The 20,708-nt window shown below is 37.0% G+C and overlaps 2 protein-coding genes across 4 annotated transcripts in view; one reads left to right on the top strand and one right to left on the bottom strand.

Annotated features, from left to right (window-relative positions):
• KCNJ3 (potassium inwardly rectifying channel subfamily J member 3) overlaps positions 1-20,645 on the top strand; it is a 160,333-nt gene extending 139,688 nt beyond the window's left edge. Inside the window, exon 4 of one of the 3 annotated variants that reach the window (XM_004703812.2) lies at positions 17,853-20,645. In XM_004703812.2, the coding sequence (XP_004703869.1) occupies positions 17,853-18,439 (587 nt within the window). In that variant the 3' untranslated portion in view covers positions 18,440-20,645. The remainder of the gene's footprint in view (positions 1-17,852) is intronic. The other 2 variants (XM_004703813.2, XM_045298796.1) reach the window with 2 other exon arrangements.
• Positions 15,245-16,163, bottom strand: LOC101658783 (rRNA-processing protein UTP23 homolog). The gene is made up of 2 exons (XM_004703811.1): positions 15,976-16,163; positions 15,245-15,800 (listed from the first exon to the last, which is right to left on the bottom strand). Exons 1-2 carry the CDS (start codon positions 16,161-16,163, stop codon positions 15,245-15,247), a joined length of 744 nt encoding a protein of 247 aa, XP_004703868.1.
• Positions 20,646-20,708: the final 63 nt, after the last annotated feature.

Here is a 20,708-nt window from a genome sequence, read left to right as displayed (position 1 = left end):
CCAATCCTGATAAGTAGTAATCTCGTGTGACAGAATAAAACTACCCCATGAACTCATTGCCATCCAGTGGAGACTGTCAGTAACTCTTGACAGGTGTAGAAGCCTCATCTTTCTCCTGTGTAGAGCAGCCAACACGTCACCCCTACAGCACCATTCCCATTGGGTTTAATATATTGTAATCTGCAAAGAAGCAAAATCCAGCCCATTGGAGTGGCTGATAGGTTCAAACCTCTCACCTTTTAATTAACCACAAACACTTCAAGTCGGTTCTGACCCATCATGACCTATGCATCATAGAACAACGAACTGCTCAGTCCTGAGCCATCCCCACAATTTTTGTTCTATTTGAGTCCATGATTGCGACCCCTGTATCATGCATTCTTGTTGAGGATCTATTGCTATTTTGATGACCCTTCATTTTACCAAGCAAGATGTCATTTTCCAGAGACTGCTCTTTCCTGATAACATATTCAGAGTACGTAAGATGAAGTCTCGCCATTCTCACTTCTAAGAAGCCTTCTGGCTGTATTTTTCCCGAGACAGATTTGTCAGTTCTTCTGGCCATCGTGGGTCTTTCATCTTCTTCGCCAACACCCTGATCCAGTGCAGCGATTCTTCTACGGTCTTCCTTTTCTCATCCAGCTCTCACATGCATACTGGGCAATGAAATCCCACTCCTCAGATAGGGCGCACCCTAGTTCTTAGACTGAAGTGTTTGCTTTATAATACTTTTAAGAGGTCATGGGTAGCAGATTTACCCAATCCAATATGTTGCTTGATTTCTTGAATGTGCTTACATGAGTGTTGTTTATTGGTCCAGTTGTGAAAATGATATTGTATTACATACAATGTTCTTCATTTCCTATTATTTACTTAACAATATGTTTTAGAAACCTTTCCAAGTCTTTCAGTTAATATCTTTCATGTATAATTTATTTTATTATGGTAATTACATATAATATCTATATAAATCACCATATTAATCATTCTAAAGTATAAAATGTAGTGCCATTTAGTACATTAAAAATGTTGTGCAACCAGCACAACTATCCAGTTCTAAAAATCATGATTTCCACAAAAGTAAACCCCACATCTATTAACCACCATACCACATTATCTTCCCCTCTGCGACCCCTAACATCCAACAGTGAACATTTCTCTATGAATATGTAACCTTCTGTGTCACATACACATTTTTGCTTAAACACCGGTTTTCAATAAATTTTGTTATACCCAGGGCTAGAATTATGGGGTCATATTAGAATTCTACCCTTCACTTGAGGCATCACTAAATTGTTTTGTAAAGAGATAGCACAGTTTTTCCTTCCCAGTAGCAGTGTCTCAGGGTTTCAATTTCTCCACATACTTGCCAGCACTAGTCATTTTCTATGTTTTGTTTTTCACTTTTTCATAGCTACCCAAAGCACTCGTGTATGTGTTTATGAGCCCGATCACTGTTACCATACAAAGCCCCGTAGGTATGTATTCCATGAAATGCAAAGTTTTACGAATATCTTTTTTAAAGTTAACTTAATTATTAAAAATTTTAGAACATTAAATCATGCTGTAGATGACAATTTATGCAGAAAATTAGTTTCCATTCAGTAGTTCACACACAATTTGCTCTGTGACAATTGATTGCTATCTCATATGGCATTATCCCCATTTCCACTGTGCCTTCCAGTCTCCCTGGCCCGACTTGCTTGCTCATCGTTGTTTGTGGGTTGGTGTGGCCCATTGGTCTCACATGTTGACTGCTCAAAGGAGCATGTTCCTCACAGCTACTTCACTTGCTTTATATGCCAAGTTATTACTTGGCTGAAAACTTCCAGGAGTGACTTCAGTTCCAGATCACATGGTATCTTAAGGTGATGTTCAGGAGTTCTTTCATTCTTTATCAGTCCAAACAATTATGTTGTTTCTGTATTCTTTTAATGTTCAATCTGTTCAGTATACAGATTGAATTAATACGGTGAAAGGATATAACCCTGACACACACTGTGTTAGGCTGAATTATTGAGAGAAGCAGAACCAGTGTCAATTTTTATGTATTGTACATAGAAAGAGATACATATCAAGAAGTGCCTTGCATCATTGCGTAGATAGATAAGTCCAGTCTGGTTCAAGTTAGGCTGCTTCTGAGTGATGACGCACAGGCTGGCAGATGCAGAGGTAATATGAATTCCAAAATCCAAAGTTGGCTGAATGAGTCCACCATAGGTAGTCTGGTGAGGGCTGCTGGGATGGGCTGGTGACTTAAGGGGAGATTGATGAATGAAAAACTGTAGCTAGCTACAGCAGAAGGCAAGGGCCAAAGACTCTGCTTGGTCTCTCTCTCTTATACAGAAGACTACACCCTAAAGGAAATGTCTGGCTGCAACCGATTCCAAGATGTGGTTTGCCCCTACCCTTCCCCAGGAGTGTCTGGTTGACACAATCCCTCATCACACACCCTTTTCCTAGGTTGTAACCATGCTGCATCCCCTTAGATTATCTCTTAGCCTGTACACAGGGTGTAGAGGAACGCAAGGATGTGTTCTGGAATCATCATTTTTTTGCAATTTTATCAGTTTGTTATGATCCACTCAGTTAATGGCTTTATATAGTCAATATAAAGCACATTTAAATAGCTTTATAATATTCTCTGTTTTCATATAAATTAATTTCAAATCAGTAATTATAGCACTTCTTCCAAATCATTTTCTGAATCTGGATTGAATATCTGGCTGTTCTATGTGTAAGTGTTGCTGTAACCCTTTTGACAGTTTCTTCAGCAAAGTTTTACTTGCAGATATTAATTACATTACGAATATATTCTAAGTCAGGGGTGGGTACAATTGTAAGAGGTAAAAACCAATCCTGTCCCTCAGAACAGTTAAAAATTATCCTAGAGCCATACATATATGTTTACAAATGAAAACACCTATATCTGAGTAATATCCTTTAAATGAAACTACTAGTTTTATTTTTATTTTTGTTCAGAGCTGTATGTACATCCTGAAAGAACCTCATATATACAAGTCTCATATGACCGAGAGCTGCAGTTTGCAAGGCCTCTTCTAGTTGGCGGTCCAAGTAGCTTTCTTCCAAGTTTCTTGGCATAGAAAAGTGAGCTTCTCCACTGCATTGGTCTGTTGAAATATTTCAATTGATATTCTGTCCACTTTTTTTGTCTTTGTTAAGTTTTTTTTTTTTTTTATAATTTGTTTCCTAAATTATCTTAGGGAATTTCACTTCTTATTATGCCAAGTATTTTGATCAAGAAAAGGTGTTTGGATTTACCAAATGGCTTTTCTGCATGAATTGAGATGACCATGTCATTTTCCTTCTTTTTTATTAATTTATGTGGTGAATGATGTTGATCTGTTTTCTAATGTTGAACTATACCCTTCCATGGCTTGTATGAGTCCCTCCTGATTGTTATGCATTTATGTAAATATACATGGAGTTCAGTGGCATAGAGGGCTTCATGTCAGGCTGTTAACCACAAGGTTAACATTTCAAACCCGCCAGCAGCTCCCCACCATCAGCTCCATGAGAAAAACTTGAGCTTTACAGCCTTGGAAATCCAAAGGGACAGTTCTACTCTGGCTTAGAAGTAGTGGGGTTTACACGTATGTATGTGTATATACACAAGTGCATTCTGTTATCAAGAGAAATAGATGGCTTTACACTCCAGTAAAGAGTTACAGTCTTGGAAACCCCCAGTGGCAGTTCTGTCCTGTCCTGACCTAATGACAGTAAGTGAGTGATGCTGTGTTATGGTATGTTGGATCAAATTTTGTTGACAATTTAAATATTAATTACTGTACTTTTTTAAAATTACTGTAATTTTATAATATTTCAATTGATATGTTATTTTTCAGATATTTCAAAATATTTTCATCCCTGTGATTTTAGATAATACTCTTCCATATAATCCAGTTCCATCATCCTCTTAGTGATGATCTCATTTTTATTTTATTTTATTTTTTCAGCTACACATGAATTATATTGGTCCTTTAAATAATATTTCTTTACTGATGTCAATCTAGTAGTATGATGCTATGGCCAACAGTAGTTGGATGCATTATTGTAACACTATTATGATCTTTTGATTATATCTAATATTATATACTAGAAGCAAACAAGAGTAACAATAGATTTAGGTATCTATATTTTTAAACAAAGAAGCATGCTTGAACATATACCATAGAGGGAAGGTAGAAAAAGATGTACTAAAAGTAAGACACTTTTGTCTAGGGAATGACAATGAATTGAAAGTATAGTTGGCATAATTTTTTAATGCTTCTACATAAAAAAAATTGAGATCTGAAAGTAGTACATGCTTTGTCAACGTAGCAAAGAAGTTAATTGTATTTAGGGACAATTAATTACTAAGGTAAACAACTCTTTTCTGAAAGGAAAACGAAGTTGGTAGTACTAGAGATTAACTTAGCTCATAATGTGTACAAGCATACTTTTTTTCTCATATACCATACAATTATAGGCAAAACAGTGTATTTAAAATTTCCAGAAGCAAAGAGGTGAAAATGTTTCATTTACTTGGAGTAAATTCAGAGAAGTTAGGTGATACTAGGTAATTATTTAAATATAACTAAGCTGACATTATAACTAATTGGGCCCATTAGTAATTATGGTTAGGAATAGATATAAATCACCTAAACTTTATTAGTTACCAAGTAATACAGCAGGTATTATTATTAGTTCAATTAAATAGGTTATATAACTTACTCTCATAGTAAATTTATAGTTGGGTATTCATTGTTCCATATATATACATACATTATACATATATGAATATAAACATAAGATTGCTTCTGTTTCAATTATCCACTAAGGCTTTGGCAATTAATTACAATTCATTATATATAATATATAATGGTAATTAAGATCTCAATATTTTAAAAATATACCCAAAGTCTTAGTGGATGATTAAAACAGAGGCAATCTTATTATATATTCAAAGCTCATGTTCTTTTGATGAACATTACTCAATATCAATCTCTCCTAAATTTTTGAGCAGTATGATTATGAATAACCTGTCAGATTTTCTTCCTGCTGTAGTCTCCTAGAACTGCATTTATATTTCTTTTTTGACATCCAACATTTGACCCTCTTGATCATTATTAAACATTTATTTTGATTTATTTTGTTCTTCGTGGAACTTCGAAGGATAAAATACTACATCTGCCATATTTGTTGTTAAATTTCTTGTATTGAAACTTTATTTTCCTTATCTTTTTAAAAAGAATTGTTTGACCTAGGTTAAACGATAATGGGAAATTGAGAACTCATTGTAGGATGCAGTGCTTATAAATAATAGAGTATAATATTGGGTTAAATGCATGCCAGAAATTTCTCCTGCTCCCTAGAAGTCTAAGTAGAATATGTTGAGCTTTAAAGGGATTTAATCTATTTGAAAAGTGCAGTTTGGGGGAAGCTATTTATGTATTCTTAGTGGCTTTGCAACCTATATTCCAGAAAAGACCGAGCCAATAACCTTAGTCTTATTGAACAGTGGTGTACATGGTGTGTTTAGGTTTTATAAACAAGTTTAAAATATCATAAGTTTCCTGAGAGAGTTTATAACTTAAATTTGGGTTCAGCTCTGAATAACATTCTAGAGAGTGTGCAGAGTTGTTATATCTCAGGAGATTAGAAACATCTACAGACCTTGTTCAATAATACTTAGAGCACTATGTAAGGCAGATTGGGGAATTATTTTAAGACATAACAAATGTCAAGTGATTTTCAAATCAATTATAAAAAACCATTAAATAGTCAAAAAGCATAGTTTTAAGGTATTTATTGGATACAATTATATATATACATAAATTTAAGGACATTTTTGGAAGAAAATTATAAATATGTATTATACTGAAACCCAAACCAAGCCTACTGCCATTGAGTCAATTATAACATTGAGTCAATTTTAACTCGCAGCAACTCTATAAGAAACTACACCAATAGGGCTTCCAAGTTGTAAAACTTTATGGAAACAGACTGTTACATTTTTCTCCCAAGGAGCATGTGTCAGGTGGCATGGACTAGTGAAACAAATCCAGAGATGTCCATGTATGTGTAGGAAAGAGCTTTACATCAAGGAGTAATTGTATATCAAGAAAACATCCCATCTCAAACCAAATCAAATCCATAAGCCTGATACTAGTCTATAAGTCCCTCTTCAGACTCACGAAGCCACATGAATAATGCAAAATGCAGGAAGATCACAGGTCAGTGGGACAAGTCTTGTGGATCCAGTGGTGGTGGAAGCATCACAAGGCTCTCGCAGATCTTCACCTGGCTCCTCCTCAGGAAGGTGACGGCAGAGAGAGAGGGGTACATTCCCAAGACCCTCCTTATAGGAGATTAAGCCCACAAGGAGGCAATATCAGGCTGTGATCTGGTTAACAAGCTGAACAGAGTCTACTTCAAGTTACCATGAAATTATGTAAGTACCACAGAGCAAATGATGGATTTAAACCACCGTTCCATTAGCAGCCAAACTCTTCACTGGATGAACTTATCCAACCAATAGCCTGGTCCCTTTGAACATTTGATTTTGAATTCTGTTTCACATTTTCCTCCTAGGCTATCTGGGATCTTCTAATGTGATCCTATTTGGAGTGGTTGGTAGTGGTAACTGAGCACTGTCTAATTCTTCTGATCTCATTGTCTTTTGATTCCAATTTAACATAAACTTTTTAAAGCCCCCTTATATCTCACTTTATTTCATTTAATCATCACAATATCAATGTGGATTCAATAAGATGGCTATCAAATACTTACTTTACCAATGCCAAAATTCTCTATTATATTCCTTCTTTTCTGCTAGGCAGCTCAACTTGCTAGAGAGGAAACATAACACAAAAGTTAAAAGCATGCAAGAGCTTCACATTTTATATTCTTATTTAATAAACACATCCATTATTTCATACCAATGCTTTTAGACTTACCTGCACATGTGAAAGCATGTTTTAAACAAAAAGGCTATTTAAAAGGGTATATTTTTATAAAGTATATGCATATATATATGCCTCTATGTTCATATATATGCAAATATATATGCCATGTATAATAATCAATAGGTTCATAACTATATACTTACAATTATATTCCACTATGTTGGGCAATAAAAATTAAAAAAGCATGGACCCCTAACCCTAAATCCCTAAGTTTATCTCCCTTCTCGCTATTATTATCCTCTCTGTGACTCAGTTTCCTTTTCTAGAAAATGGGGAGTGTTATAAAACCTTCTTCAATACATCATTATGCGTAGTAATGTGTAAAGAAAAGCACTTAGATATTGGACACATAAGCCCAAAGTGACATTGTGGCAGTTACATAATCTCCTTTCAACTTACGGAGGGATGGAGTCTAGCCTGTCAATCAGGGCATAGCCAATGAGGCCTCTGTGTGGGTATGGCCTTCTCCTGAAGATTCTGGGAACTCCTGTCTTTCTCCCAGAAGGCAGGACACACTCTCACTCTGCTTTGTCTTCCTACTGACAAGACACATGGAGCCATGCCAGAGCCCTGGAGTTGGATGAGCCACGTGGAGACCCCTGCCAGCACTGAGATGCTTTCACCGCCACTGAATCCACAAGACTTTCCACTCACTGGACTGTGATTTTCCATTGTGTGTGTTCCATGAGTCTGAAGAGGAAATTATAGGCTGATACTGAACATCTGGGCTAATATCAGACTTATGGACTTGATCTGGACTGGGTTGGGATGTTTTCTTAATATACAATTACTCTTTGTTATAAAGCTCTTTCATATATATATGAGTGTCCCTGGATTTGTTTCTCTAGTCATCCTGGACTAACACAAACATTAATTATTATCATTATTATGGCATAGTTTAATTAAAGAAGATTTTCTTTTGTGTAGTGCAGGCATGGCAAAAGAAAGCTACCTTTAGAGGCAAAAGACTTCTCTTTTTCTCTCTTCCTCTCTCCATTTCTTCTCTTCTTTTCCCTCTCTTATTTGTGGAAAACTATGTATTATTGTTTAAGCAAACATATTCTATTGTCAGTATCTCAAATGAGAATGGCAACTACCTGTACCTCGACAAACGAGCCAACAAACAAACAACAAACACTGCCTTTAAGTGTAATCTGATTCTTTCACCGTAGGACTGAGTGGAACTGACTCACAGGGCTTCCAAGCCCTTAAATCTTTATGGAAGCAAATTGCTGCATCTCTCTCCAATGGAGTGACTGCTGGATTTGAACTTCTGTGGGTAGTTTGAAACCTTACGGTTTTGTTGTTGTTCATGTTTGTTTTATAAAAATAACTTGGTTACTCTTCTAAATTTTTATGCTGACAATGGAATACATTTGATTAAACAATAATATATACATTTTTCATCTCTGAATCTCTGCACAAAATAAATCTTTTTCACAAAATGCTTTTCATCTATGTTGCAGCTATTTACAGTAGCAGCATCTGTTGCTTTGCCAGTTTCCACAGAGATGAGCTCTTGTTGATTTTCACCACATTTATTCAACTCTGAAGTCTGATTAAAACATGCAAACAGCTGCACTGTTGGTTAAGAGTAGGAAATCCCATAGTGTATTTTGAATAATGGTAGTCACCTGCCTCTATGTTAATTCAAATAGCATTGGCATTTATCAATTTAAATATGGATTTAGATGATTTCAAGATTAGTTTGATTACAGTTAGAAAATTTGTAAATTAATGCCTTTTAGAAGGGAAAATGTTACTATATTTGCATGTTACTATAAAATGCATGTTTTCAGAAAATATAATCACATCTTCTTTAAAGCTTGTCAATAGGAACCTATCATTTTATTTTTATTCAAAATTTGGGCTAACTTTTGCAACAAAAAAAGTCTTCAAATTACATTGGATTTTAGCACAATGACTAAATCACAAATAGATCATGATAGACCTTTTTATTTCATTCAGTTTGTGAAGCTTCTATGTTAATTATCTGTATACTGACAATTAGTTAATATATTTTAAAAGTAAAACTAGATTTTTAAACTATGAGGGGTTACCCCCCTCAAAATAAAATGATTTTTTTTCAAATCTATGTATTTAATTTTTTTTAAACCTTATCAGCTTCAAAGTAATATCCTTGACAATATATTTGTCAAATCTGTGGGATTCCATTCTTGGAAACATTTTTCAAACTCATCTGTTTGGGTGGCTGCCAGCACCTCCCTCCTTTTTACCTTTTTATCTTCACCTGTTCTATGTGTTCAAATCACTGTCCTTTTATGTCCCCCTTCATTCGTGGAAACAAAAAGAAGTCACATGGAGTGAGGGCTGGTGAGTCAGTACATGGGGCACGAGAGGCATGCTGTTTCTTGCCAAAAACTGGTGCACTGAGATGACTGCGTGAACAGGTGCATTGTCCTGGTGGCAAAATCAGTCCCCTGCCTGCCACAAATTAGTCCTTTTTTGTCTCACACTGTTATGCAATCTTTTCAATACCTCTAAATAGAAAGCTTGATTAACAATCATACCTGGTGGAATGACCCGAAATGCACTATCCCCCTCATATGGCATCTAGTTTGGATCATTCTTTTAGGTTGGATATTGTTCATGTCTGCATACTTGCTTGCCTTTCATTCAACAGACATTTATTTTGTTCCAGTCACTGAATCAGGCACTTGTAAATGCAGTGAATTATTTAATGTGGCCTTCTAGCCGAAATCTCTAACTCCCACCAAATGATGTGTCCCTGCATCAGTCCAGAGAGACCGTGGGGGCAGAGAAGAGTCACCTGTGAGTTTTTGTGAACAGGATTCCCTTGAAGCGCTGCTGTGTGGTGTATAAAATGAGCCTTGTGAGAAGCAGGAAAAGAGCCCTCGTTGCAGAGTGGTTATGTGTTTGGCTGCTAACCTCAAGGGCAGCAGTTTAAACTCACTAGCTTCTCCACAGGAGAAAAAGGAGCCTCTCCAGTTCCTTAAGGAGTTACAGCCTCAGGAACCTCCAGAGGCAGCTCTACTCTGCCCTAGTGAGTGTGGTTTGGGTATTTTGAGAAGTAGGAGGAGGGGCCTCATTACCACCAAGAGCCAGGAGCAGAGTGCATCCTCTGGACCCGAGATCACTGCCCAATGAACCTACTGGTTTTGTCAATGTGTTAGCCTCCAGCACGCGGACAGGTATACCATTCAGAGGGGCAGCAGGAGAACCAGGAGCCGGAGAAAGGAGCAAAGTGGTACTCTTCCCAATGCCCAGAGCAGGTAAAGCTGAGTGCTTTTGTGCAGGAGGCTGGCTGCACAGTGGGGTGCCTCTGGGCACCGAACTGGGGATGCTGGGCTTACTGATCCAAGGAAGTGGAGCAGGGTGCCTTTGCACTGGGCTGAAGCTCACCGGAGGGCGGTGCTTCTGTGCACTTCGTTCAGGGACTGGGTGTGCTGGCTTATGAAGCTTAAGCTGCATGGATTGAGGCTTCCCATGAAATTGTATGACGCTTTGGGCATTTATCAACAAACATGAAGCAATTATGTAACCTGCCCTAATAAGCAACTTTCCTAAACATTTCTCAGTGGCATTTCAACTTGTTAACTTCCTTAATAAACCCTTGAATCACCAATTTTGTCTGAGTTCTGTGTAGCCATTGCAATGTGTATTACAGCCAGGGAGGTAAACTTGAGAATATTAATAAAGACAGCAGAGCATGAGCCCAAAATAAAGCCATAGAGAAACCTATACTTTTTAACAGACTGATGACAAACGATGGCCATTCAGAGGAAGGTAAAGGCACACCTGGCCGGGCTTTGCAGGAAAATGCTGGAGAGAAAGAGGTTGAAAGCAAGATGTATCTACTTTATGATATATGGCAGAGTTTTACTCATGTCTCAAAGGCAAGAACATTTTCCTTGGAGCAGAGAAGAACTATAAATAGACTAGTCTACCAGGAACATACTGCACAAATGGCAACACAGTCTCAGGTGTCACTACGGAAGTACCCAGAACCCGGGACATACCTCAGCTGATAAATTATTTAGGCCAGTCAGCTGTCGACCAGCACCAATGCTTATAGGTTCAGGACGAGTCTGGTTTGTAAGTCAGTTGACAGACAGTGCCATCTGTCTCCGCAGTAGTCAATGCATGATGCACTCATGACACAGCATGTTCTGAGTAGTGGTTGCTTGTTTCGGTCAAATTGGCTCCAAATCATGCATAGTTCATGTGTACCAGATTGAACCACTGCCTGGGCCTGCGTCATCTTCGTTATATTGTTGATGTCTGTGTCCATTTTTAACCATCATTGTTGACACAGAATCCGCATAGCAGACAATTCAATAATTGAATCATACTAAAAAGAGTTGTGCAATCATCATCACAATCTATTTTAGACCATTTTCTTCTTTCTGGTACTCATTACTATTAGCTCCCAAAGTCCCCTACCTTAACCTTAAGAATCTATTAATCCAATGACTGTCTCTATTGAATTGCCTCTCTTGGATTTCAAAAGCAGAAAAATGGACCCAAAAAATAAAAAACCAAAACAATATGATAACCCAACAACGATAACAAAATAAAACAGAGAAAAACCGCAATACAAAAGTAAAGCAGGAAATATTAAAAACTAGAAACATTTTAAATGGTTCAAAAGGGAGAATAAATGAAAAGATGTTAAATTTTAACTTAACTACAGCTGCATTAATCCCCTTCCTAAATCACTCTATCTGATAGCAAAACAATGGTCAAAGGGGATTCACCAGAAGGTTAATCATATGGGGACCTTGCTAATAAATTTTGAGCTTTCACTGACATGCCTAGCCTTTTGTACATGGGGTGCTCATATTTTAATAAATTCTGTTAAAAATTTAATACTGTTATTAAATCTGGTCTTTGTTTTCATTATTTATAATTCTTGAATCACTTATGAGGGAGCACCCAAAAAACCCCGGAATTGCACTGGGCAGAGCAGAGATCTTAGAAGGCATTTTTCCTACTGGGAAAGCATCTAGCAACTTGCTATGAGTTAGTGCACCCAGTGGGGTCACCTGGAAAGGTTCTCTCTGGTCACAGTGAATTTTTTCATAGAAATATTTTTGCTCCAATGTCATTTTATTTTATGTGATGGCTGAGTTAAGAGAACAGGGTGCAGCTGTGAAACTTTGTTTCCTGCTTAGGAAAAGTGCCACAGAAACTGTTGTGATGTTGGACACAGCTTCCAGGGACAACACTATGGGAAAATCTCAAGTGTAAGAGTGGTTTTCTCATTTCAAAAAAGGTGAAATGTTCATGGATGACAAACCTCGTTTTGGACATCTGTCAACTTCCTGAACAGACAAAAATGTCTACGCATAGTGCCTTTGGAGTTCATTCCACCAAATCCGACTGTTAATCAAGTTTCTTTTCCTAAAAGACTGTGTAACAGTGTGTGGCAAAAAAAAGGCCTGATTTGTGACAGACAGGGGACTTGTTTAGCCACCACGACAATGCACCTGTACACACAGCCATCTCAGTGCCCCAGTTATTGGCAAAAGCAGCATGCCTTCTTGCCCCATGCACCTGACTCACCTGACCTCACTCAGTGCCACTTTTTGTTTCTGAGCACGAAGAGCGACATGAAAGGACAGGGATTGGAACACAGAGAAGAGAAGAGGTGAAGAAAAAAAAGGAGGGAGGTGCTTGCTGTCAGTCATCCAAAGTGATGAGTTTGAAAAGTGTTTCCAAGAATGGAATCTGAGATTTGACAAATGCATTAATTGTAATTGAGACTACTTTAAAAGTGATAAGGTTGTTTTGTAAGAAAATTAAATACATAGCTTTGAAAATATATTCCACTGGGGGGGTGTTCACCCTAGTAAACTGTTGTGCTCTTTTGTGGACTAGCTGACATCTCATTCAGTTGGCTGCTTGTTGAAAAGACACGCCTTTAAGACTCGAAACACAATTCTTTCTGATAGCCAGGGACCATCTGACATCTTCCCTTTGAGATAGCATTCATATCTGTAGTGGTCGCTTCCTGAGGACAAGTATTGAGTGGGGTCACATCAAAAGAACTAACTTGTATACATAAATTCATCAAACAATAAAAGAAACAGCAAAGTGACTGACAAATCTTTCCTATATATTTTAAGCATTTGGCTTACTGCTTGTCTTTATGTTACACCCAAAATTTTCACTGTTAATTTCTCATTAGTGGGAATATTAGGAGCAAATGTTGAGAAACCATAAAAGTTGAAAATAAAATAATTCATCTTTTATAGAATTTTAAATATTTGCACTGCTACATTATCTGGTAATTTTAAAAAGGGAATTGCCACCTAAAAAGGAATATTCAGTGATTTGAAATCCATCTTATGACTTAGAAATAACGTAATGTGGCCAGAACAGCGCTTGGTATTTAGCCATAATAGTTCTATAAGGGATAGTGTTACTATTTCTGTTTTGCATAGGAGGTTGCTAGACTTAAAGAACTTTGTCGCAAGCTATTTAGTAACAAAATTGGCAGGCAAATTCATATACCTTCAAAATTTATAAGCTGTCCCCAAATAGCAGTTTCTTTGGAACAAAGTAATTTTGTATAGTAGAAGAAAAGCCTATCATCCGTTTCAGACAAAATCATACAGCATCATTTTATTGACAATGTTCACAGGCATTTCTATATGAATAAACATTTGAAACACCTTCTCCGTTGTTGATGCTATAGCACTTTAAAGACACTATTAATCGGTGGTTTGTTTGCCCAACCTGAAACATTTATAAGATTTCTGTTCCTTCTTCGTTTTTTTTCTTCCCATTGAAGCTTCTTTAATGATTTCATGGATGCTGAAGTAACTCCATAGGGATAGCTCAAGGCAGGCCTTGGAGCTCAGCAGTACTGCATGGTATAATGAGAAATACTGCAGAACACATTTTGATTTTTAATTTCATATCTGCTTTCTAACATATAAATTACCACCAAATACAATGAGCTAAAATGATGACAGTGATAGAACATCATTTCATATTTATTGTATTGTTGCTAGGAATAATTGTACAATTTATTACCTCAGTTTAATGCAGTTCATCACATAGACATGCATCAAATTGTTCAGAGATCAAAGTTGTTAACTGAGGTGTGAAGACAGAAGACTTGGGGCCTTTGAGTTAGAACGTTGATGACACTGAGTAAAAATGGACACGTCCAATGAGGTAGTTCTGCTGTTGTTCTTGTTAGCGACTGTCTAATCTGTTTGTCTCCTCTGACTGCACAGCACAAGGAAAGACTGCCTGTTCCCACACTGTCCTCACAGTCGCTGCTATGTTTGAAGTCATTGTTGTACCTGCTGCGTCAATCCATTCCATTGAGAGTATGCCCCTTTTTGTTGACCCTCTATTTTATCAAACATGATATCCTCCTGAAAACATGTCCTAACCTTGTAAGACCAACCTGTCCTAATTATGTAAGACAAAGTCTCAGCATCATGATGTCTAAGGAGCAGTCTCATTGCATGTCTTCCAAACCAGATGTATTTCTTTTACTGGCAGTCTACTGTATAAGCAGTATTCTAACTCCAGAGGCAGCAATTGTTCTGCTGTCTCCAGATTCATTTTCTAGCTTTTGAATGCTTGTGAGCATTGAAAAGTATCATGGCATTTTTGCCAATGAACACATTAAAGAGATCTTTTGCAACGGATGTGCCCAATGGAATGCATACACATTTCTTGTTTCCATGAACATTGTTGGCCCAGTTGTAAGGATTTTTGTTTTAATTATATTGAGGTATAATCCATACTAAAGGATAACGTCCATTATCATTAAGTGCTTTAAGTACTCTTCACTTGAAATAAACAAAATGTCATCATCAGCATATTGCCGGTTATTAACGAGTTTCCCTCCAATCCTCATGCTGCCTTCTCTTCAAATAGTCCAGTCGTTCAGTTTAAATATTAAGTAAGGGTGGTGAAAGGACAACACCCAGATGCACACATTTCCTGATTTGAACAACAGATTCTTCTGGTGTTTTTTTTCTGTCACAAGCTCTTAATAACAACTTTCTTTGTAGAATAATGGGGGTGGGGAGGTACAGATCATTGTTTTAGCTTCAAAACCAATTCCCAAAATCACTCAGTAAGAAAAGTGAATAATGTTCCACCGGAAGCCGTTCACTCTTTATTTTACAAATAATTGTAGGCAGAGGCTTATGGGCACATTCTCCTTTATAAAAATAAGGTTTGTCTTTTATGACAAGTACATTTCCATAACTTTAAATGATTATTTTTTTATATTTGAAAGTTTTTTTAAGAATCCACAGGAGTTGTTACCCTTCTGCATTCTGTTTTTCCAAAAGCACTTTTTGGGAGGGGTTTCTGTTCTGGATTCTTTTTCTTTTCTTTTCAGAAGAAGAAGATGGTTTTGTATCTTGTGTTTTTTTCTTTTTCTTCAGACAGCTAAGAGGATTGGGGCCACTGACGTTTTTGCGCTTTCTCGTCCTCTGCTCAGGCTTCTTGGCTAGCCCCTGCTCTCCTTTGAGTTGCTGGATGCTCTGCTTCTCATGTCCGGAGACAAGCTGACCTGCCTCAACCACTTTAACAAAGGCGATGGTTTTAGGAGAAGGTTTGTGCAGAACTATCATGTTCTGTATAATGACCAGGAGAGGAATTCCAGGTCTTTTCTTGATTTTCACTGACAAATTTTGGTCCTGTGTTGCCACAAAATAATGATGAGGATTGCCTTCACCAACCATGGAAAGCAGGCATTCTGATCCACTCAATGCATTCTTGAAATGGGGACAATGTCGAACTTGGCATTTCTGTGCAATCAATTTTGCCCCATATAATTCCTTTCCCAGCGTTTCTAACTCCTTTAGCACACACATCACAGGGTCAACTTGCCCCTAAGTTTTCCCAGGCTACATCTGTCTGCAGTGACTCTGGGTAGATGTGAACCGACTTTTCAATGAACAGCCCAGTGTGTAATCATTGCACCACCAGGTCTCCTTTACTCATGGGTAATGGCATTATGAGCCATTTTCTCTTTTATTCTGTAATTCTGGTGGTACACAGCTGTGTCTCGGCCATGAGGTAGCGGGGCAGCTGCTCCCGCAGCTGGATGCGGCCCCGCAGTGCCGCCTGACAGAAGGTGCCTTTGAGCAACAGCTGGTAGGGCTCGCGAAATCCGAAATTGTTGTGGAAGAAGCCAAGATGCTTCTTGGCGTGTTTCTGCCTCGTGATCTTCATGTCTGCCTAACAGATTATTCTTAAAGAAATCAATTTATATTGTTGTATTTTTTAAATTGAAATGGGATTGTAATGGAAGAGCTATCACTTAACAGTAAATATGCATTTATGATCTTTAAAAAAAACTACTATAAGGTCTTGAACTAGAGTGATGATAATTTTAGAGATAGTTGATTTTTGTGATATAAATTCAATATTTTTGCTTGAATATATAATTTGCTAATGGTAGTCATACAGGATATTTGTTCAGTGGTCATTATATTTTAAGTTCTTAAAATAAAAGCAAGTAAATCTATCAGAAAAAACTGTTTTAATCACTTCTTATTCACTGATGCTCTGATATCTTCTCAGAAAATGTTTAGTCACAGCTTATAAAATTATTGGGAAATACAGATTGGTGTTGGATGTATATATATAAAATTTGAAACTACTTTTGTAATATCACTTATTATCTTTCTATCAAAAAACTTGACAGTGAAGGTGGGGGAGGATCCCTGGCCCTGGCACAATATTGTCGATGTGAATTGGTACTCCTTCATCATGAGAAAGTTAAATGAATATATTACTAGGAATTGGATTCTGAACTACAATTATAAAGGTATAATGCCAAAATGAAAAAGAAAACAAAACAAAAATTAGAATTATGTTCATATCCTTTCTTTACAGTTTACTAAAGCTGTGCTGAGAAAGAATAATAGATTTGTTTTTTAACTGGGAAAAATAATATCTTCATAGGATAATGGTGAGGATTAGAATAAAATATGGAGAGCACATAATGCAGTGTCTCTCATGTAATGAACATAGATTTTCACCATATATTTCTCAAAAAAACTATCCAAAATGAGACTGTATGTAAGTGATTACTTTGATCTTTTATTCATTTAGCAGGGAGCCCTGGTAGTAGTGGCCTGCGGTTCAAAACCACCAGTAGCCCTGAGGGAGAAAGATAGGGTTTTCTACTCCTATAAATAGTTACAGTCTTCCAAACCCACCAAGAGTCAGCATTTACTTCTTGGCAGAAAGTTTGGGGAATAATTATCTTCAGTCTCACCTTGAACCCTTGCCCCTAAATATGTGACCTCCCAGAGTGTGTTTATTTAACAGACAAGCAAGGATTGGAGTTATCTTCAGAGCAACTGGTAAACTTAGGTATGTTATAAGATGATTTACATTTCAGAGTTTTGAAGTTTAATTCTCATAGCAGTCCTGTAAGGTAGGTCTGGTTTTGTGTTTTACAAATAAGAAAAAATGATGTCCAACCGAATATCTTCCTTAGGGGTACATAGTGGTTAAGTTTGGATTCAAAATCAGGTTTGTTTTACACAATACTTCTTGGATGTTTCTCAGATACTGGGAATAAAGTGCATGGTTTCTCTTTTTCCTAATAGAGGTGACTATGTTATGAATTTGTTTTCTGCCATTTTTATTCTTAAGTTTTGTGTAAGATATTTATATGAGTATTTATAATTAATAAAGATAATATTTACATACTCTTTTCATTACGAAAAGTGTCTATATCATAGCTGCTTACTTAATAGCAAAACATGTTAACATATTTTGCTATTCAGTCTGCTCAGCTAAAACATTCAAAACAGAAATGAGAGTACAGCCTGGACCCCTCAGGTCAAACTGGCAGCGCATTGCCTCCCACTGTGCCCAGTTGATCACGCACTCTCTTTTTGCCTGCAGGGATGACTTGTCAAGCACGCACATCCTACACTGAAGATGAAGTTCTTTGGGGTCATCGCTTTTTTCCTGTAATTTCTTTAGAAGAAGGATTCTTTAAAGTCGATTACTCCCAATTCCATGCTACATTTGAAGTTCCCACTCCCCCTTACAGTGTGAAAGAACAGGAAGAAATGCTCCTCATGTCATCGCCTTTAATCGCACCAGCCATAACTAATAGCAAAGAGAGGCATAACTCCGTGGAATGCTTAGATGGGCTAGATGACATCACCACGAAGCTTCCGTCTAAGTTGCAGAAAATGACTGGAAGAGAAGACTTTCCAAAAAAACTCTTGAGAATGAGCTCTACAACTTCAGAAAAAGCCTACAGCTTGGGGGATTTGCCTATGAAACTTCAACGAATAAGTTCAGTGCCAGGCAACTCCGAAGAAAAACTGGTGTCTAAGACAACCAAGATGTTGTCTGATCCTATGAGCCAGTCTATGGCTGATTTGCCACCGAAGCTTCAGAAGATGGCTGGAGGGGCTGCCAGGATGGAAGGGAATCTTCCAGCCAAACTAAGGAAAATGAACTCGGATCGATTCACATAACAAAACACCTTCTTAGGCATTATTTAAGGTTTGATTTCGTAACAGTCCGATATTTGGCTGAAGGAGTAATCCTCCCTAAGGAATATGAAGGTACACTCCCCTCCCCCACTTCTCTGCATATTTAAGAACCTTTCCTTCCCAGCGTGGCTACTGGACAAGGAGCAAAAGTTACAGAGGGAGGATATGCTGAGGGAGCTCTTACTAACGGGCATGTATTAGCACATCAAGCATGCAATAATGTGCAGATTTTGCATTTAGTTTTATGGCATGATTTATATATGGCATATTTATATTGTGTATTCTGAAAACATACATATATATATATATTCTCCCCAGCATTTCTAACTTATATATTAAGCCAAACATGACTGGTTAGCTTTCAGGGCGATATAACTTTATATATACTTATATATGTATATATACATGTATATATACATATATACACACACACAAATTGATTGTGATGTTTTGTTCAAAATTGTAGTATTGTGCATGTTTATTAGAGTACAAGGCTTCTGGCATTAATCAAATATTAATACCAAATATCTCAGCCTTAAATTATTTGTCATTTTAGAATCTAATTTACTGTTTTCTGCTGTTTAAGTCACAAAAGGTTTTAAATTGTATTTTATATGAAGGAGTCTCACAAGTTTGTACTATTTATGACCCTGCAAAATATACATAACCACTATATATTTAACATGTAAATTTTAGAAATAACCAGTACACAGTATACCAACAAAAATTTCTTATAATTTGCAAGTACTAGGGAAAAATTAAAAATTGATTAATTTGAGAATTGGTCATTTTCTGGGTTAATTAACACCTGTTCTAGATACAAGCGAACATGACTGTGAGTTCTGAACAAGTACTGAATCATGATCATAGTAGCTGATATGTCTTGAAAACAACAGAATCCGTGTGAAGTTATGCAACTTAGAGTCTTTGTTTCCAACTGAGCTATTTAAAAATATGTTACCTTTTTTGTGGATTTCTTGTCATTTTAAAAACCAATATGTTAGCCCTAAGGAGTTGTGAGAATACGATGAAAACAGGTGATAAATATGTATGCTTAACAGATGTACGTCTAAATAAGCTTCTTTATGTACACTGCTCTCTGACTGATGGCATTTGTTGTAGAGACGTTGATGTGTTTCCTCGCCTAGAGAACCTATTCCATGCCAGCCACTGAAAGCTAGAAAGAATGTATTGTTCAGCAATGGGAGAGTTTAATATTAGGTGCATTGAATATACCTTGCACATTATTTTTTTGATACTCACCAATTTTATTGATGTCTTGGATTCCTGTTTTACCCAAATAATTTTAATGTTTGTTTTTTTGGATTTGTTTTGTTTTTCTGTGTTTTTGTGTCTGATAATTGAGGTTAATTAGCAGAAATCATAATTACTTTTCAGTAGAACACCTATAAAATAGAATGCCAAATTTTTATTAACATTCAGAAGAGCTCTCAGAACATCATGAGTTTTTCTATGAAACATCTTTGGTCATAGCAATACAACGTCTGCCCAGAATTAATGAACTTCCTCTCGTCGATGTAAAAATCCTGAATGGTTAGGGCTTCCATCATGTCCCCTTTTATAGAAATCCTGTGATGATTTTCTTATTGGCAAATTACTACATCAAAAATTGTGTCATTGACTAGCATCATACTTTCTGGCTACCTCTGTATCAAACAAATTCTGTAGGTGCAAACATACAACAGGGCATTGTTACTGGGGAGATGGTCAACCTTGAGACTCCACCCACTGTGAACAGAGCAAGTTGCCCTATTCCTTTACTCTCCCAAACTTTCTTATTTTCTGGATGGAGGAAATAAAATACTGGCAGGGTGAGAAGAGGGTTCCTTGGGCATATGTTTGCAGTGGAGGAAATCATGAAGATCCTTCAGTATAAACTGTTTTTTAGTCCAAATTTAAATAGAGCCATATTTTACTTGGAAGGGTGAGATTAAAAATTGCCTTTGGTACCAAGGAAGAGCTAGCATCATAAGCAAACTCTCCAAATGTATTCATCCATGAAACAAAACTATTGTGTACTTTTTATGTCTCGGTATTTACTTCCTGGGGATTTAGACATGATTAAAAAGGAGAAGCTCACTGCTTACCACGACAACTGCAATCCAGTAGGGGAGGAGGGAAAGGCCATTGAGGAGAAGGACAATATAAAAAAAAAAAAAATTTCCAACCTGTGTGATCACGGGGTGTCGAACGGATCACTGAAGACAAATGGGTGCATAAGCAAATGTGG

Source organism: Echinops telfairi, unplaced genomic scaffold (assembly GCF_000313985.2).
Source record: "Echinops telfairi isolate 266 unplaced genomic scaffold, ASM31398v2 ScPeMD7_4;HRSCAF=17, whole genome shotgun sequence".
Classification (NCBI taxonomy): domain Eukaryota; kingdom Metazoa; phylum Chordata; class Mammalia; order Afrosoricida; family Tenrecidae; genus Echinops; species Echinops telfairi.
Note: the sequence above shows the minus strand (reverse complement) of the source record. Positions and strands in the feature narration are given on the sequence as shown.

Coding starts and splice junctions, on each gene's coding strand:
- LOC101658783 (XM_004703811.1), bottom strand. CDS start 16,163: ATGAAGATCACGAGGCAGAAACACGCCAAGAAGCATCTTGGCTTCTTC. Junction 15,801..15,975: donor ACACAGCTGTGTACCACCAG/AATTACAGAATA, acceptor TGACCCTGTGAT/GTGTGTGCTAAAGGAGTTAG.